This window comes from Sturnira hondurensis, unplaced genomic scaffold, assembly GCF_014824575.4.
Source record: "Sturnira hondurensis isolate 20B ecotype Veracruz unplaced genomic scaffold, ASM1482457v3 Scaffold0022766, whole genome shotgun sequence".
NCBI classification, from domain to species: Eukaryota; Metazoa; Chordata; class Mammalia; order Chiroptera; family Phyllostomidae; genus Sturnira; species Sturnira hondurensis.
Genome location: NW_028095397.1, coordinates 229699 through 248501, shown reverse-complemented (window position 1 = coordinate 248501; position 18803 = coordinate 229699). Strand labels below are relative to the sequence as shown.

Sequence of the window (18803 nt, the reverse complement as noted above, 5' to 3'; positions counted from 1 at the left end):
ACGGAGCAGTGTCACTGAGCTCATGGACTGGCCGCCCTTCCCAGCCACCTTCCCCTGCCGCCTCCTCAAACCCACAGGGCGCTCAGCCCCGTGCCAGGCTCAGGCTGGTGCCTGCCTTCCGAGTGCCCCCGTGCCCCCGTGTCTTGGTCTCTGGTTGGGAGGCACTGGGGCAGAAACAGCCGTATTTCCACTGGAGTTACTAGTCCCAAGCAGTGGTGAAGACCGGGAAGTGAGAACGCTTCTTCCTTGTAGTATTCCGAGGTGTGAAGATGGATGTCTAAGTAATGCTCAGAATCGCACTCTGAAGACACATAAATTGTGGTGCAGAAAGCTAGCCTATAAAGGGGAAAAGCTGACGATAACATTTGGCAAACAGTAGCGTACTCTTTCTGCCTTTAAGAATAAACAGATTCTTAAAGACTGCAATTTTAATACATAATTCAGAACAAGACTCCAAAATTTGTACAGAAATTGTTTGGAAACATCGAGGAATCAAAATCACTACATTTGGGTCCCAACTCCTAAAATCAGCTAGGATTTAATTTGCACAGCTTTCTTTGCCAAATGTCTGTAAATCAGTCCAACTCTTGTCGCGTTGCCCTGTCTCCTGCTGCTGCCGGTATCTGTGCTCTGCCAGCTTCTCAGCCCTTGTCATGGCCTCGTCCGGGCCCCGGGCAGCCCTGGGGCGCACGTGAGCAGGTCCGGACAGACGCCAGTGCCCTGGGCCCAAGCCACTCGCACCCTCCGTGGCCAGGGCCCGTCGCGGGTGTGCGTGCGTCTGTCCGCACCTGCACATGTGGCAGTGCTCGTCGTTTCCAGCCCTGTCTTCCCTGGGGGCCGGGGTGAGTCTGGGGGGAGAGGGTGGCGTCTGCCTGCACTCCCAGTCTTGTACAGGGCTGTTCCTGGTGGAGAGTCCCTTAAAAGAGGTTCTCACTTCTCTCTTTTTTTTTCATTTCTAAATAAAGCCTGAGAATTTGCTTTTAGCTAGCAAATCCAAGGGAGCGGCTGTGAAACTGGCGGACTTTGGCCTGGCCATAGAAGTTCAAGGAGACCAGCAGGCATGGTTCGGTGAGTAGGTCTCACCCTTGCTGCCCAGCCACACCCTGCTCCCTGACCACAGAGAATGGGAATGCTGTCCAACCCTGCTCGGCCAGCAGGAAGATGGGGGCCTATCAGCACTTCACTTAAATAACTTAAGGGGAGATGTGTTTGTAGGAGAGCAGTAGCGAGCGCACAGACTTTTTCTTCAAGGACAGTGAGAAGACAGGCTCTGAGGTCACGTGGGTGTTTGGTCCGCGAGAAGGGCCTGTGCACACGTAGCCGCACTTGCCACCAGGAGCTGCTGCGTGGAGTCAGGCTCGGGAAGCACCGAGAATCTGACGGACCTGGGGACTGGGGAAGGAGAGTGTGACAGTGTGACAAAGCGTGGACACACGTAGAGTTATAGTATGCATTTGATCTTATGTATCTGTTCCAGAAAATACGTTTCCTCTCTGAAATTTTGGTAATTTTGAGATTTCTATATGATGCGATTTCTGGTTCTAAACAAATTTAAATGACAAGTGTTTCTAACCAGGCTTATCCACTACCTNAGGAGCTGCTGCGTGGAGTCAGGCTCGGGAAGCACCGAGAATCTGACGGACCTGGGGACTGGGGAAGGAGAGTGTGACAGTGTGACAAAGCGTGGACACACGTAGAGTTATAGTATGCATTTGATCTTATGTATCTGTTCCAGAAAATACGTTTCCTCTCTGAAATTTCGGTAATTTTGAGATTTCTATATGATGCGATTTCTGGTTCTAAACAAATTTAAATGACAAGTGTTTCTAACCAGGCTTATCCACTTCCGGCGTGTGGCCGGAAGAAGTTAGTTTACCCTCCGTCTTTCTGCCAGTTCCCACTGCCAACCCACTTCTCACACAGCGCCCCGGAACCTCTCCCTGAGCCCCGTCTCACTATCCTTCCGACTTTCATTGTTCTGAGATTAGGTATTTTTAATGCCCTCGCCCCTAGATGCTTTTCTCTGAATGACTGCAGGTGGTTGGGGGACCCCAGGTGCTCCCTCTGTGTTTTGGGGGCAGACCCACCGTGCCCCTGACCAGGCTCGCGTCCTGGCTGTGCCCAGGGGGCAGGGTGCACGGGGGCTGCAGGAGCACGGAGTTGTTCCCTTGGGTTTGTTTGGACCAGCTCACCTCAGCCTCGACTCCCACGCCCGGGCTGAGGGCCGTCCCCCTCCTGGGATGCCTGCACCTGCTGCTCCTCAGCTGCCTGCCACCAAGACGCCCCGTGCGCCGGGCCCGCGTGGCACCTTTGCGTGGTGCATGCTCACCCCTTCCCACACTGCTCCCAGCCCCCACAGGGAGAGGGCCGGCCACGGCGCGGGCTGGCCGGGCCCTGCACAGATGGAGGGGGCTCGCTCTGCCCCTGCAGTCCCCTGAGGCTGGAGCAGTGGGGCAAACACCACACGAAAGAGCCCCTACTTTGGTGTCCCTACTTTGCGTGTGTCAGCTGGTGTCCCCCCTTCACGTGGCCTCGTCCCATGGTGCCAACTCACAGGCCTCTGTTTCTGCAGGGTTCGCGGGCACACCCGGCTACCTCTCTCCAGAGGTACTACGGAAGGACCCCTATGGGAAGCCAGTGGACATGTGGGCCTGCGGTAAGGACCCCCGGGCGGGCTGCAGGGCTGCTTTCCTTCTGCCTGGGCACCACCAGTGCCGCCTGCAGGTCTCAGTGGTGCTGTGTGGTCAGGGGCGGGGGTCCCCTGGCAGGCCTCACTTGTGTCCCCTCCTGGCCTTCCCAGCATCCCCGAAGTTGAGAAGCAGCTGGGAGGCGGAGGCTGTGTCCGGGGAAGCGGAGAGGAGACCCTCCTGGGGGCCTGACTGCTGCCTCGGCCATGTGGTTCTGACCCTGTGGGTGCTGGCATGGGGTTGCTATGTCGTCCAAGGTGGCTGTCACAGGACCTCTTTCCTGTCTGGGAACTCACCCTAACGCAAGAGGGAGAAGGAGAGGAAAGGAGTAAGACAGGGTGCCCAGAGCATTTCCTCGGGGCAAAGGCATGGGCAGCCCTGGCTACTGTCGGGAGTGTTGAGCCTCCTGTTGCACGGGGCTCCGCTGCCTTTGGTGGTGGCCACGGAGCCTGCAAGGGGCCGGTCCCAGACCCTGGTTCAGAAAGTAACTTCCCAGGTTTGGTTTTACTTAAGAACGTGAATAAGTCCCTTACTGCCCATCAGAGGAATGGATTGTCCCCTGCTGTCTGTCCCCTCTCTGGCAACAGCGGCAGTGTGGTGTTCAGCTTTGACTGCGGAGCGTCTAAGGCTTGGGCCCCTCCGCACCTGGGGTGCCACTGGGAGCGCCCTGTGTACGCAGGGCGCCTGCTGCCCAGCCCTGCCTGCCTCTGAGCCGGCTTCTCTCCCGGGAGCAGGCCGTGGTGCCCTCCTGGAATCCAGCACACTTTAGACGGGGACACCTTATAGTTGGCAAAGTCATTGAAACACAAGCAGCTATCCTAAACCGTTGGGCTTCTCCCTTTGTTAGCATGTGAGATCTTAGGTGTTTCCCCAGCTTGTCCCCCTCCCCCCTCCCCGAGGGTGACTTCTTAGCGTGAACCCTGAACTGCCTTGGGGTCAGAGTGCTATCCCAAAATGTCCTGTTCACGGCTAAATGCTAATGACGATAACTCAGATTTCTTTGCATGGTCAACCGCCACCAGGTCTGTTTCCGCTGCTGAATGTAACAGGCAGGCGCTGAGTGATGGGTGCTGTGGAGAGCGGTTGGGCGGCGGGGCTGGAGTGCTGCTTGAGAGCCCTGAATGCAGGGGCGAGGGCCCGTGGGTGCAGACCAGGCAGTGACTGGGGACCTGAGACGGCCTGCAGCCTTTGCCGACCTCATCCAGGGCCATTCACTGCCTGCCCCTCCTTATACCTCCCTTAGTTCCTGTTTTTCCTCCTTTCCCTCTGCCCGGCCAGGACCTGCTGGGCAGTGAGTGTGGGGTTGGGAGGCACCCAGCTCCCCAGCTCTGCAGCCGAGACCCGGCTCACACACAGTCTTGGGACTCGGCCCCTCTGATGAAACAGAGATACCAGCAACCCTTGCAGGCCAGTCACATACAGGAATGTTCAGGGAGGCCAAAGAGCATGTGGCCCAGAATGGCAGGCAGGTGCCATCCTCAGGTGACCTGCTGGGCCTGGTCAGCAGCTCAGGCCTGACAGCCGGACCGTGTGACCCTGCCCGACTGCCACTGCACACAAGTCTGTCCGGGGCGCCCCTGTAGCCCAGCCCCTCCCTCCGCATGTCCTGTGGGTGTCCAGCGAGCTCACTGCTGGCCGGGTGGCCTAACGTGCTGATACGCCCATCCCCGCAGGTGTCATTCTGTACATTCTGCTGGTGGGGTACCCCCCATTCTGGGACGAAGACCAGCACAGGCTCTACCAGCAGATCAAGGCCGGCGCCTACGACGTACGTAACAGGGTTCGGGGTGCTGCAGGCGCTCCCTGTGGTCCTCCTCTTGGAGGGGAGGGGCGGGGCAGGGAGGGGGCAAGTCGGGAATCAGAAAGTGCGGCCTCACACCCTGCTTGTGTCCTCCTAGCCCACAGCTGCTGCGGGCGAAAGGAGGGCAGCTTGGAGTCTCTGAGGAAGGACTTGGCTTGTCCGAACGTTGGGATCTTTGTGCATTTGAGCTCCTAGAAACCACAGCACTTTGCTTTAGGAGCAGTTCCCACCTGTTTGTTTTCATTGTGTTCCCCGGTGCTTGTCTCGTGACCGTAAACTGTGTGTCAGCAGAACTCTGGGGCCCGCGTGCCAGGTGGGGTGCCTCTCCGCGTGCCACGTCCGCTCCCTGTCTCACTCGTCTCGGGGGCTCCGTGCAGCCTCTCCTTTGAAGAAGAGGCTTCACAGTTGAAGTTACTTTTCAGTCCCAGAGCATTTTATTTGCAGTTAGCCTGTTTGGAAGTAGGCATATATGTGTACACACATGTGTGTGAATTAACTTCTGAATCTGAAGAGTGAGGTCTTATCTGTTGTCCCCTTCCGGCTTCAGTCTGCTCTCCTAGACAGTCTCCCTCTCTTGGCAAGAGTGTCTGTATGAGACACTCCCTCTGGCTTCCCCCCACAGCCCCCAGAGGCCAGGATGGGGGGCTGCAGCTGCTCCCCTGTGCCAGTAAGTGGGGTGACTCAGTAGCAGATGATACAGGGTCCACATTCTGTGCACAGATTAAAAGCTCCATGTAGAAGAGAGAGCACTGATGTAAAAAGTCTGAATTAGCCCTGACTGCTATGGCTCAGTGGGTTGGGTGTCATCCTGCAAAGCAAACAGTCACAGGTTCAATTTTCAGGGCACAAGCCTGGGTTGTGGGCTTGGTCCCCACTGGGGCACGTGCGAGAGGCAACTGATCGATGTTGCTCACCGTCTCTTGCTCCCTCCCTTTCCCTCTCTCTAGAATAAATAAATATGTATTTTTAAAAGTCTGAATTATGTTCTGTCAGGTCTCATGAACTCCCAGTGCTTTCTGTTAATGTGTCTGGTGAGATGGAAGACCGCGTCACGGGAAAAATGGTTCTTCTCATGCTGACGCATTCCATCTAGGCAGACCAGCAATTGGACAGACTTATTCGGTGGCCACAGCAGCACCTGTCCATTCCTGCGAAGGAGGGCAAGGCCCCCAGGCCGAGTCAGGGTTAGGAAAGTTGGGTGGGGCCGTGCACCCATTGCAGCCTAGAGTGTTTCCTTGTTCTGAGTCCTTAGCAAGTTTTTGCAGCTGCCCAAAATAAACGCAGGAGTAAAGTGACAAGAGTGACAGTTGTTAACTGGCAAAATCTACAACTGTTAAAGAGTAAACTTTTCTCAAATTTCATTTTGCCAGTGGGTCACAAACTGCCTGTTTTATACAAAAAGTAACAAGTCCATGGCACAGTTACAATAGCTTTTTCCAAGACTCTCGTTAAAGCCTCACAGACTGGGAGAGAGCCCAGTTTCTGTTGTCTAGAAACTATGAGACATGTTTCTGAAGTTTCCCTGAGAGTATTTCTGCCAACTGGCTGCTTAGGTGGGGGTGAGGTCGTGTGCTCGCCAGCAGCAGTTTCACTGAGGAGCCTGGGATAAGGAGCTTTACTGTGAAGTCATTGGTGGGAGGTGGGTGTCCGGTTGCCCCTTCGGGAGCTGGTCCTTCCTGAACTCAGTGGCAGGGAACCCTCAGTGGCTGGGTCAGCCCGTGGGGAGCAGCACAGCCCGACCCTTCGCGCTGCGGCCACCAATGGACGCGAACCACACAGGACGCGAGGCCTTGGGCTGTCTCTGCTGTCGCTGCTGGGACGGTGGGGCCCGAAGGGCCTCAGGGAGCCCTCCCAGGGCAGCGTGGTGGCGCCCACACGTGCCACAGCTGCCACCTTCATGACTTGTGCAAATGATCGTGAGAAGAAGTATGTAAACTTTCACTTTCAGGAGTGAAAGATCTTTTATTTTTCTGGACTCTGAAAGCATTTACTACGTAGAGCACACACTTGGGAGGCTCCGTCCCTTGTCAGCCCCGCTCTGTGCACGCGCAGCAGGCAGGCACGCGGGGCAGCGGTCCCCATCCCTGTCGACCCAGACACAGTTCCACCGCACAGACAGAGCACTTCTGCGGGAACTCGGTGGTTAAGGGGATCTTTGGCGTGCATGGCTCTTCCTTGTTCGACTGAGGGAACTTGCTGTTTACACTCTTTGTGGGTTTCTGTTTTTGAAGTTTCCGTCCCCAGAGTGGGACACAGTGACTCCTGAAGCCAAAGACCTCATCAACAAGATGCTGACCATCAACCCCGCCAAGCGCGTCACGGCCTCCGAGGCACTCAAGCACCCGTGGATCTGCGTGAGTGGCGCCCGCACAGGACGGGCTGCCTTTCCGTTTTTTCATGGGTCTAAAATAGTTTTTGCGGAAAAAGGTGAAACGTGTGTGTGGATTTTGAGTCAAGGTGCTAAACAAAGTTAGTTGTGTTACAGTGAAAACACACTTGGGTAGCAGGGCCTGCGGGCTTGCCACCAGTCACCGGTGACGGTCACCACAGAGGTGCAGAGGTGACACCCAGACCCAGCACCACCTACGAGAGAACAATTACACAACGTTTATTGTGCACAACTAGGCAGCTGTAGGAAAAAACGCAAGGTTTGGAAGCTGGGGGGAAGTTTTCCTCACAGGAAGGGCTGGCGGTCTGAGGCCGAGTGAGCCCTGGATGGATGTGCCCCCAAAGCCTATGAGCGCTGGGGGCCGTGGGGATGGCAGTGCTTTGTAGGGGTGCGTGTCAGGTGTGAGGGGGTGCCTACTCGGGGAAGCAGGCGGAAGGCAGCCCTGCAGGATTCGGTCACAGCGTGTGGGCGTGGGGGCACCTGGGGAGGGGCCGCGGTGCCGTGCAGAGTGTGAGCTCCCCCCCCCCCACAGCAACGCTCCACGGTGGCTTCCATGATGCACAGGCAGGAGACCGTGGACTGCCTGAAGAAGTTCAACGCCCGCAGGAAGCTCAAGGTGCGGGGGGGCCTTGCAGGGGGGCCCGGGTGGGGGCGGGGCGAGGAGCAGGCTCTGTCTGCAGAGACTCCCTCGTGTCCAGCCTATGGGCTTGGCTCCTGGGTCTCCAGGAGTGAGGGGTGCACTGGGTGTCACCTGTGATGGGATGGCTGGGGGCCTGTGACTGGCATCGGAGGGAGCAGTAGCTCAGGGGACCCCTGAGCTGGGCGGGAGGCTGTGGCCCAGGACGGCACTCACCCACTCTCCCATCTCACAGGGCGCCATCCTGACCACGATGCTGGCCACAAGGAATTTTTCAGGTACGTGAGTTAAGGACCTGATCTCACTTTCTGGTTTCCTCTTTCTTCCTCTCTTTGGAATTGAGGAAAAAATAATAGTGAGGAAAACAGTGGTGTGTGGTTTGGGGATCGCAGTGGGGGTTGTGGCCTCGTCCCCAAGGTGCTATGTGAAGGGGCGCCACGCAGGTGACCCTTAAAAGAAGGCCATCACTGGGACTCCGCTCCTGGGGGCCAAGTTCTCTGAAAGCACGCTCACATCCTGGCTGTAGGAGAGGGGCCCAGACTCCCTTAGGGGAGCTGCCTGCGTCAGCATGTGGGCAGACAGGCAACACTCCTCTGTGAGCTGGGCGAGCTCAGCTTGCAACGTGAATCTGAGCCAGTTCTTAACGGCAAGAGTCACTCCCCCAGATGGACACGAGTGTCTACTGTCTCCAGGCATTGTTTCCATCTGGGGCCCCCTTCTTCGACTGATCACTTCAGGGGACCCGGTTTCCAAGTCACATTTCGGTGACTGGTAATCAGCGTCCAGGCCAGAGAGGCCCGGAGCAGCGAGAAAGCTGCTCTTGGTCAGCCTCCTGTCAGGCCATTGATACCCGGACAGCTGTCAAACGACCGCGCCAAGACAAGGGCCCTTTTGCTCGCATCCTGCCTACAGAAGGGCCCGTGGGGTCCGACTCCCCAGCAGTCCCGCATCTGTTCCTGCTTTCTGCAGGGCCCAGAGCCACAGCGACCCTAGGGGCGATGCTGTCCCCAAGCGCTGAGCGGTGGACGGTGTGAGCTGGGGAACAGCAGCTGGACGGACAGTGGTTCAGCTGGGTGGGTTTGGTCCCCTCGTCACTGCCTTTGGCAAGTGACCTGTTCTCTGAACGGTTGACATTTACAGGGGTGAGTTCAGTTCATCTCATGAAATATTACCTAGTACAGACTTTGTTCAAATAAATTAACATTTCACTGTGGCCCAATAATTAGCGAATCACTCAAAATTGGGAAGACCGCGCGGGGAACTGGGCAGGGACCGGGCTGCAGCTTCCTCATGCGGCGATGCCACGTCTCTGTGCCCAGGCAGCTTGGCTGCCATGGCCAGCTGGGCAGGTGCACAGGCAGACCACAGCTCCACATGCCGGGGGGGGGGGCACGGGGGGGGGCTGGGAATGTCTCCTGCTGGGCCCCGGAGACAGGGTGGCTCGCTGGTGACTCGCTGACACGAGCTCGCTCCTGTTTTGCAGCAGCCAAGAGTTTGCTGAAGAAGCCAGACGGAGTGAAGGTACGTCCGGCACAGGCTCCCTGCTCCGCTTCCACGAATTCCCAGCGGCCTGGGCCCTGGGTCCCGGCAGAGCATTTTCACGGTCCCTGTGGGGGGTCAGGTTGAAGCATCAGAGAATTTCACACACAAAGATGAGTGGTGTCTATGCCAAGGAAAGCTGTGGGTTTTTTTATTACATGTATGAAACAGTCGTGACGGATAATACTTTTACATGGATTTGAATGGAAACGGAATGTCTAGCCCCCTCTGGTTTCCTACGGTACCAAACTGTCCCAGCCGCCTGAGAGCCGTGGTGCCAGACCTTCCCCGCACACGGGCGCTGCTGAGGGAAGCAGCCCGAGGGGGCCGCAGCTGGTCTGGAGATCGAGGGCCCTGTCTCGGGGGCCCTCGGTCACTGTGCTTCTGTCCAAGGTGCTGAGCCACTTCTAGGGGAGTGTTTGGAACGACTTTTATAAACCTTCCAAGAAAGGAATGGGGTGTTTTCGCCCTCTTGGATTCCTAAGCAGGATAATGTAACTGGTTTTCCGTGGACCCCATTTTGTTTCACGGGACTCTCCCTTGGAATGCGATCGTGTACTCACGTTGTGTTTATCTTTCCAGAGCGTGTATGTTCTCCTTAATGCCTTTCTCTCTCTCCCACTGGCAGATGCATACATTCCTCACGAGCACGTCAGCATTCTCAGGACTAGTTACTGTTCTAACCTTTGAACTTGACTGAAAGTCAAGTGCTCAGTTCACTTATGATAATGTGACGCAGGAAATGGTGGGTCTCCTGGGTCCTTGCCCTCTCCTGTCCTCACCACCTGCCCGCGTGACCGGATTTGCAAGGGGGCAGCCACACCCTGCACTGCCCATTGCCAGTTGCCCCCATTCTGCTCAGGGCCCCCTGTTTAAATTTCAGCATCACAGGGGATGCCTGCTTGTTCCCAGTTGATGTGGTGGGAATGTGAGGTCTCAGCCTTCCCTGGAGGTGGCGTTCCCTGTGCTGCCCTGTGCTGTTTGGACACAGAGCCCACAGCTCCTGCTGGGCATCGATCGCCACCAGTCCCCTCAGGTGGAGGCACTTCCCGAGCCCACTATCCCATCCTGGGCGCCACACTGCAACACCCAAAAGCTCGGCTGGCCCTGTTTTTCCCTCCCCACCTCTGATTGGGGAGATCAGAAAAAGGCGTCCAGCCTGTGTGTTCGGGGAGGGGGGTCTGCCTACCAGCCTCTCCCAGGGAGAAGCTGCACCCAGGAGCCAGTCGCACGGGGTTGGCGCAGGGCTCTCGAAGCACAGTGTCCACATCGCTGTGTGCGCGGGGGTGCGTGGGGGTGTGCGTGTGCTCGTGTGTGCATTTGGTGTGCACAGGTGGGTGTGGAGCACTCACTAGAATAAAGCAGTTCTTGGCGTCCACGTCCTAGGAAAAAACAATTCTTTTGTCTCGACAAATAAAAACAACTGTTTGTATCCACTGACATGATGAATGCAGCGTCCTCACAGTGTGTGTGCACAGTGCCCCGTGGCCCCCGGGAAGGTCGCCCCTCTGCCCTCTGACCGTCCAGCCGAGTGCACTCCTGGGCATGAGGTGACGGTCTGCGCCCCCTCAGACGCTCTCTGGACACAGGACGCTGCGCTCCACCCTTTTCTGTGGGCTCCGAGGCCTCTCGTTTTGGCTGCTGCACAAATTTCATGTCCAAGTCTGTACACTCTCACTTAAAAGTTTCAAACGAACTGTCTGCCGAAGACAGAGGGGTATTTAAAGAGCTTTCCAGTAAGGGGCCCCGGAAGTCTTCTGCCTTCTCCTGGTGTCCCAGCGCGCAGTGTGCCAGGGCTCCCTCGAGGCCACGGAGGCGGAGGGACAGGAAAGCGAAATACCATGGACCCACGTCAGCTGCTGAGCCTCCCGCTCTGCTCTCAGGGCTGGTTTCAGTGTGACCCGGGTCTGAGATAGAGAAGAGAGTTCCCAGAGGGCCGAGCGTTCCTTGGGACGCTTGCTTGTGCTCTTTGGCGTTCATTTCTTAGTACACTTTTCTCTGCAAGTCCTTACGTACATTTACAGGACAGTTATGGGGTGTGTCCCTTCAGACAGTACTGATAGTGAAGAAAATACCTCGAGAACGTTGCACAAGGTGGCAAGTGTGAGCATCTCCTTCTGTTTGACAGCCACAGTGTGAGTCGCCACGCGTGAGGTTAGATGCGGGTGGCCCGCGACTCTGCGCACACAGACTCGGCTGCGTGGTCAAGGGGCCACTGTGCGTGCGGAGTCTTCTCGGGGGGCAAGGCCTGCGCCCCAGCCCCAGGCGCTTGCGCAGGGACAGCAGTCTCTTCCGTGGGGTTGGGCCAGTGACTTTAGAGCAGGGGTGGCAGTCCCAGGTGTGATCTTCGGCGACAGCAGCGGAACTTTGACAGGAGACCTAGTGGAAAGTAGTTGTTCACCACCAGAATGTGGCAATGAGCTGTCTGCCTATTTATATTCAACGATGTATTTTTAAAGGAGACCCAGACGTACCGTTTTTGAACAAATTTATAAAGCCTGCATGTCATCAGAAGACCGAAACTTTTCATGGGATGCCCCCTAAGCAAAGGGATGAGGGCGGGCCCCCCAGAAAGCCAGTCAGTGGGGATCTGAGCCTCCAGGACAAAGTGAAAGCGGGGACGGGCTCCTCGAGGCCTGCAGGTGGAACCGGAGAGAGTGGGCAGCAGGCCCAAGCCAGGCCCGGGGCCACCGCGGGCACCACGGCAGCCATTCGGTGCTGCCGGACGGCGCCGTGTGTCCTGTGTTCTTTGCAGTGTTATTTTCGTGTCAATGTCTCCAGCAGACATACTGCATGTAGAGTTTGCTACAGGGCTTTAAGGCATCTCTCTCTATTTTCTGCACACCCACAGATAAACAACAAAGCCAACGTGGTAACTAGCCCCAAAGAAAATGCCCCTCCCCCGGCGCTGGTACAGCTGGACTCTGTAACCCTTCCTTCGCGCTTTGCTGTCCTTTGCTTCTCGTGTGCTCGCCATGTTACACACACTTTCGTTTGGGTTTTGGGGTTTTTTTGGTTGGTTTGTTTTGCTTTCTAAGACATGACAAGATCATGTTTTTCTTTGATTTTGTGGAGGCAACATTCGAGTCGTGCGTCTCTGACGTGAGAGGCCTGGCTCCGTTGCTGAGCACCACTGCAGCTGGTTCCCTGCCGCCGGCCTTTGCATGTGCCTGGGACATGTTGCGAATGCGCTTTGGTGGCTCTCGGCTCTCCTGACACCAGGGGCGCAGGGCCAGATGCTGAGCTGGAAGCGCAGACCTTATTCAGAGCCCCCACCCGCTTGCTAAGGCCTCACCGTGAGGTGGAGGGCCTCTGGACCATTCGGGTCCCCTGTTTGCCATCTCCCAAGTCAGATGGTCACTGTTTCACGTCACCCGAGGATGAGACCATGCACACCGCTGAGTGTGAGGTGTGACGGCTGGAACTCCATGCTCTGAGTCTCACACTGTTCTCTCCAGAACATTCCATGTCTGGATTTAGCATTTCCAGAAATGCTTCTGGCTCTTTACTGTCCCATGTACTGATATCATAACTGAATCCAAGGGCTCAGGGATTGTTTCACTCGAGTGACGCAGCAGGGCTCATTTAACACGTCGGCAGGACAGACAGATACATCAGGATGGCAGACTGTCTCCTGGTCACAGTGCAGATCCCACGTGGAGCAGGGAGGGGCGGCGGGGCCAACAGGTGGTCAGAGGGTCCCCACAGCCTCACTGGGAGGGGCCTGTGTCTGCCACCAACGCTCAGGCCGCCGCGGCCTCCTGCTGATGAGGCATCGTGTGACGAGAGTCCGCGTATCACCCACGAAAGGGAATGAAGGCTTTTTTATGTCACTTATTTGACATAAATACTTGGGAGTATTTCTTAAATTTTCTGGTAGAAAAAAATAGGAAAAATAATTCTGTATGGAAAACACGGCTTTACAAACCAATCTCCTAAGTGTGTAGCACGTAAGTCAGAGCCTTTTCGTACGAGTTGGCACAGGACTTACCAGCAAACGGTTGTGACTCCGTGATGACTTGTAGAACCCTTTACATGCACCTCTTAACGGCTCCTTAGAATCTCTCACGGACTTTCAGAACGTGTCCGTTAGGACCGTCCTTTTTTAAGTCCAGCAGTTCTACATTTTCCAAGGGTGTGTATCTGTGTGTCAGTTAGAGTGAGACACCGTCATCAGTTCTGAGGACACTGCAGCTGAAAACTATCTCCAGAGAATCTGAAATCCCCTCAGAGTGTTCTCATCCCTCGTGTCCTTGGCCACGGGCACAGGCCCCTCGCCAAGGAGCGGGTGGTGCCCGGTGCTGGGCAGTGAAACAGTGGAGCCTCTGCAGGTCGCAGACTTCGCAGCCGGTCTGTGTGCTGGGGCGGGGGGTAAGGTCTCTGCATGCCGCTGCTCCTGGGCTCAGGGTCCCCTCGGGGCTCCCCGAGACCGTCATCCGAGGCCTGTCCATTGTGGCCTCTGCCGGGCACCACGGCTTGCGCTCTGTCCCTGTCAGTCCTGGGGGCTGTTCTCCCTGCCCTGCCCACACCAGTCAGAATATGCTCACCGTGCAAACTGTTTCTTTCTCTATTTTGTTCTCACTCAGGAGCCCCAAACCACTGTAATCCACAACCCTGACGGAAACAAGGTATGCGGAGAGCACTGCCTCGTGCTCTCACGAGGCCACGTGGCTCCCTGTAGCCAGAGCGCACTGCGCGACCCCAGCGCAGGCAGAACCCTGCCCTCAGTCTAGCAACCTTCCCTGTGGGCCTGGTTCACCTAGACTGTGCCCACATTTCTTTTAAAACAAAAAGAATGGTGACTTGGGAGAGAAGTGAAGCGCACCGTTAGTAGGAGCTGGGGGACCACATCTTCGCGTCGCAGCCACGCTCTCTGGAGCTAGGCCCCCACTCCCCACGCCTGCCTCTCCCTGTGTCCCGCGTGTGTGCCGCGTGAGACACTTAGAGCTTCTGCCGTGCCTCCCACTGGCTTCCAGACGCCAGCCTGAGTTCATAGGTATTTGTTCATTCTGTCGTTACATTGTTTTCTCCGAATTCGCTGGCGGTGGTGGTGGTGCTGTGGTTTGGCATGAATTTGCAGACGGTACGGCAGTCTCACTCACTGCTTGTGGGCCGCCGTGTTGCGTTGGACGGCGTGACTCCAGCAGCAGACACCGGGCTGGCTGTGCGGAGAGGAGCCCGGGCGTGCCCTGAGCGCACCGGCCACTCTAGTGTGCCCGGCCGCAGGGGACAGGAGGCACGTCAGGGACATGTGCCCTGTGTCCACTTCACGTCCTCACACGTCACCGCACGTTCGAGGGGGAGGGGGCGTGTGTCTTCAGACTTTCACAAAGGAGGCTCCGCCTGCCTTTCCTCCCGGGCACCTGTGACACTTCAGTCGGGAGACGCATCGTCTCTGCTGTAGCGTTTCGTGGTCAGTGTTAAAATCGTCCAAGTGAAAGACACAAGCATCGGTGGCGTTTGCTGTCACGAGCCGCATCGGGCGTTTGGAGCCACGGCACTAAGGGGCTCCAAGTCAGCGACCGCCCCCCTTTCCGTCTCGCGGCACGTGGAGGATAAGCGCTGAAATTCTGCCACACACCGCAAAAGGCCGCTTTTGCCAATCTGACCAAAAAGGAGCCATAATTCTGACTCATTCACACTAGAGGGTTACTGTTTGGCTGTTGTCATTTCGTATTTTTGACAGTCTAAGGAAAAGAGGTTGGGTTCTGCATGTTTCCCAAATTCTCGCACACACGGTTGGAAATCACTGGTCTAGGTCCCTAAAGACTTGAGCTAGTGAGGAGCCACCCCCAGGAGCACACCTTGTCCCGTGTGTTAGCCGGGGGCCCAGGCGCACGGCTGGGGACCCTCGGGGCCGCGGGTCTTCCCATGGGAGCTGCCGCACGCACGAGGCGCCTGCCGGCGTGAACCGGTCTGTCCGTAAGTGCCCACCCACGTCATTGCGAGCTGGAGTGTGAGCTCTCGGCCACGTGACATGCATGGAGACTCTGGTTTTGTGTGGAGGGAGACTGGACACATGTCTCATTTGTCTCTTCCTTTGGTTTAAATGTTCTATGTGATAGTGACAAATGGGTTGCCTTTTTAAATGTTGAGTCTCTGAAAGGACACTGATTGGCATTTGCATCATTTTGCAAAGTCTGTTCTCTGTCACTGAACACGTAGTTATTGATGGGAAGAGTGTTTCCAATTTTTTTGTCTCTAGCCTCCAATCATTCAAAGTAGAAAATTGTGTCTTATGAATGTTAACAGAATATCATTGCTAGAAAATACATTATTAATAGAAAAACTCATCGGACCCTTTTTCAGGAGTGTGTCTTGGTGCTGCTGGTCACAGTGTCCTTTCAGGCGTGCGTCCTGACCTTGTGGTAGTGGTCCAAGGGGCCCCCATGTCTTTCCACTAAGGGAATAGGTTTCTAATCAGTGACAGCCCATTCTGATTCAGAAATGGATGAAAAACCCTAATTGTCCTTGGAAGTAAACGACCTCTTAAAATCTCACTGTGCTGATCACAGACACGGATGCTCCCAGAAGTGCGTCCCCGTGGGGTGGCACTGGGACAGGCCTTCTCTCTCTGAGGAGCAGGGCAGCGGGCAGGCTGCAGAGGGCTGAGGGCTGCCCTGCAGAGAAGGGCCGTTTGCTGATCAGAGAGAATGAAAACCACTCTTCGAAGGTTCTAATTCACTTGGCTCGCAGGGTCAGTTTCTCCTGAATACGCAGACAGAGCGCACCTTCTGGGCACTGTCACCAGCACACCCTTAGGCAGCTCCCCAAAGGAGGGGCCCCTGCGGGCCACCTGGGTCTGCGCTGCTTCAGAGCGCAGGCAGCCAGAGCCCGCCCCCACCCCACCCCGTGTCTGCGGCAGGTGGCCCTCATCTCTGTCAGCCACGGGGCTGTGTCCCTTTGCATGTTGGTGCGCACACGGCCTGCTGAGGAGCTCTGCATGATGTGGACGTCACGCGCCAGATTCGCAAGAACAGGAAAAGCCAAGCTGTTCCTGGTTCACCACTAAAAGTGTGTCTTCTTCTCGGCAGGAGTCCACAGAGAGCTCCAACACCACGATCGAGGATGAGGACGTGAAAGGTACGCGAGACCACAGGCTCCCACGCGTGTCGGAGAAGCACGCTTGTGTCAGGCAACTCACACACTGAGGAACCAGGCCTGCCCTATGACACAGCTGATTTCCTTCTTACTAGTACCGGTGTTTTGACTCTGTGTATGGATTTGTCGGGGGGGGGGGGTTTCACACGACGTTCTTTTCTGTGTTAAATTTATAGACAAGCAAGGGGACAGGCAAGCACATTGTGACTTGAAACCAGTAGTGGCAGTTTGGATCATAATGCCAGGTGGCATCGCGTCTGTCCAGAGGAGCCACAGGGTGTCTGTGGATTGCGTTCGTTCCTGACGCTTCCTGGAAAACAGTTTCTCCCCCAGGATGGAGTCGGGCAGCTGGTTACGGCTGTTTATGATCCACTGTAGTGACCACAGTTTCGCAGGCCGCTTGTCTCCGAGCCAGTCCAAGCACAGGCGCCGCAGGGATGTTTAGAGCAGAAGTAGGAAAAGACCAGGGTAGACAGACACAGAGAAGTGACCGGCCCTTCGTGAGGCTTCCTCGGAGAGCTGGTTTGCCTGGCAGAGTAGCCATGGGCTGGAGTCTCGTGAGGGTGTCAGTGGGACCATGCTACAGAGCAAGGACCCTGGAGGCATCAGGCCGGAGAAACGGGGGGCCCCTTAGGAAGCACCCGGATGCCGTGAGGTGTCCAACTCTCCTCCCGTTGCCTGGATGGCGCCAGGCCCCCGTGGTGAGCCCAGTGTGCGGCCCGATGGCCATAGGAGGGCTGGTGCCGCTGCCAGCGCCAGGTGTCTGGCCAGGGTGTGCCGAGAGGGTCTGTGCCTCGTGCAGCGCCCAAAGGCCTGGAGGTGGCTTCCTGATCGCACTGTCCGTCCATCTGTCCGTGAGAGGACGAGAAGCAGCTGTGCCTTCGGGGGAGACTCAAAGCACCGCCTGTAGCCCTTTCAGCTAAGCAGATGCCACCCCATCTTTTACACCTTCCCTGAGCAAGAGTTAGAGAGAAGTGACTCTGTGTGACCCCTGGAGAAACCGAGTCTGTAGATAACTGAGTGGCCACAGTGCCGCCATGCACACTCCCCACCTTGTGTGCTCCCCGTGCCCCAGCAGTTCCGGCGGGCTCTGCACGGGCCCCACCTGCCTCTGACCCCCTTGAGCCTCAGTGCAGGGCTGCCTCCAGGACGGGAGTGGTTGGAGGGCAAGCAGCGTCCCTGCCCCTTACAGCTAATAGTTTGGACGAGTTTGGGTGGAAGGGAGCTTGTTAGCATTCTCAGAAAGCAGTCCTCCAGTCGCAGCCCAGGCCGGCGCCATCCCGTCCGTCGGTCCAGCTGCATCGGTCCTGCCGTCAGGTCTCTGACTGTTCAGGGTCCATGATCAGACGCATCTCTGCTGAGCAGATCTACCGTGACGGGCACGCTCTAGTTCCTTCCACACTCCTGGGCCCCTCCGCAGCACTCCGTGTCTCCTCTGCCGCCAGACCCTCCTACCTCTCCCTTCACAGCACAGCTCGCCCTGTGGGAGTCGACCCCTGCTCAGCAGCCTGACCCACCCCGCGGCCCTCCGTCTCTCACGTGGTCAGGTGGCCTACATCGGCCAGACGGCCTGGAGCCTGCAAATGAGGCACGGCGGTCGCCAGCTGGCCCTGTCGGGTCTGTGCCCTGCACTCGGGGCTGCCAAGGCCACGGGGGCAGCTCTCGGCCTCCATGGTCGGGCCCGCCCCAGCCTCCCCCCTCCCCTGTAGGAGCAAAGTTAAAAATGGTATGAACGGTTTAATTTCTTTTTATCTTGAGGGCTTACTGAACAAGTCACTTCTGCATAAGTGAGCCTCAGTGATTTCCTGAAACCGTTCTTGAGTAGAGATTCGGTAACCTCCAGGTCTGGCATTTAAATGAAACATTACAGATCATTCAACCAGTCGACTTCAGAGTCTTTGACGGGTTTGATTTTAAAAACCAAAATAATGGAAATTACTCTCCGAAATGTTAACTAATTTGTCGACTCAGTGAAATAAAACCAGCCAGTGAGAAACCAGCTGTTCACTGCACAAGAAACTCCACACGCAGCCAGGCCGACAGGCCCCTCTTTCTGTACAATCGCCAGGAGCGTGAAAATGACTCTGATTTGTGTATTTGCCTAAGACGGTAACCGTCCCAGAATCGTTTTTGGTCATGGAAAGACAGGAGCGCCACAGGACACCCCCTTCTGTGACACTGGTGTGACAGTTAATTACAGCCAGGGCCCAGCAGTTAAGTCGTCAGTCACCTTGTATGGTGGCTCATTAAGTTTATGATTTCAAAATATTGGATGAGGCACCATGGGCTGGAAAGGACGTGGATTAGTGAACTGAACAGCCAGCAGCCCTGAGCCAAATAAAGCTCGAGCCCTGGCCAGCACCTGCGTGTGCCGGGTGACCAAGCAAGTCTCCGCACCTCTGTCCTTCACATCTCTGGCCACCAGGTCCCCGGAAGTGCTGAGAAAGGCAGAAGTTAAATGAACTGGAACTCCAGATTTATACCCAAAAAGCTCAACAGCCATTTCAGGTGTTGTTTGTCATGCAGCTTGTGATCATCGAGTAGGTACCTCCGTAGGCAGAGTTCTCAGGGGAGCTCGGTGTGCCACGCTCTGCTGACGTCTTGGTGATGACCAGTCTGGTCCGGCCAGCCCACATGTGGCCAATCCCA

The 18803-nt window shown here is 56.4% G+C and overlaps 1 protein-coding gene across 5 annotated transcripts in view; it reads left to right on the top strand.

Moving 5' to 3' along the window:
- The window catches only part of CAMK2D (calcium/calmodulin dependent protein kinase II delta), a 120008-nt gene that overhangs the window by 91587 nt on the left and 9618 nt on the right, over positions 1-18803 (top strand). For 2 of the 5 annotated variants that reach the window (XM_037036317.1, XM_037036321.1), the window contains 10 exons: positions 966-1068; positions 2573-2656; positions 4361-4455; positions 6720-6842; positions 7410-7493; positions 7750-7792; positions 8998-9035; positions 11905-11964; positions 13640-13681; positions 16088-16136. In XM_037036317.1, coding sequence (XP_036892212.1) covers positions 966-1068; positions 2573-2656; positions 4361-4455; positions 6720-6842; positions 7410-7493; positions 7750-7792; positions 8998-9035; positions 11905-11964; positions 13640-13681; positions 16088-16136 — 721 coding nt within the window. The remainder of the gene's footprint in view (positions 1-965; positions 1069-2572; positions 2657-4360; positions 4456-6719; positions 6843-7409; positions 7494-7749; positions 7793-8997; positions 9036-11904; positions 11965-13639; positions 13682-16087; positions 16137-18803) is intronic. The other 3 variants (XM_037036318.1, XM_037036319.1, XM_037036320.1) reach the window with 3 other exon arrangements.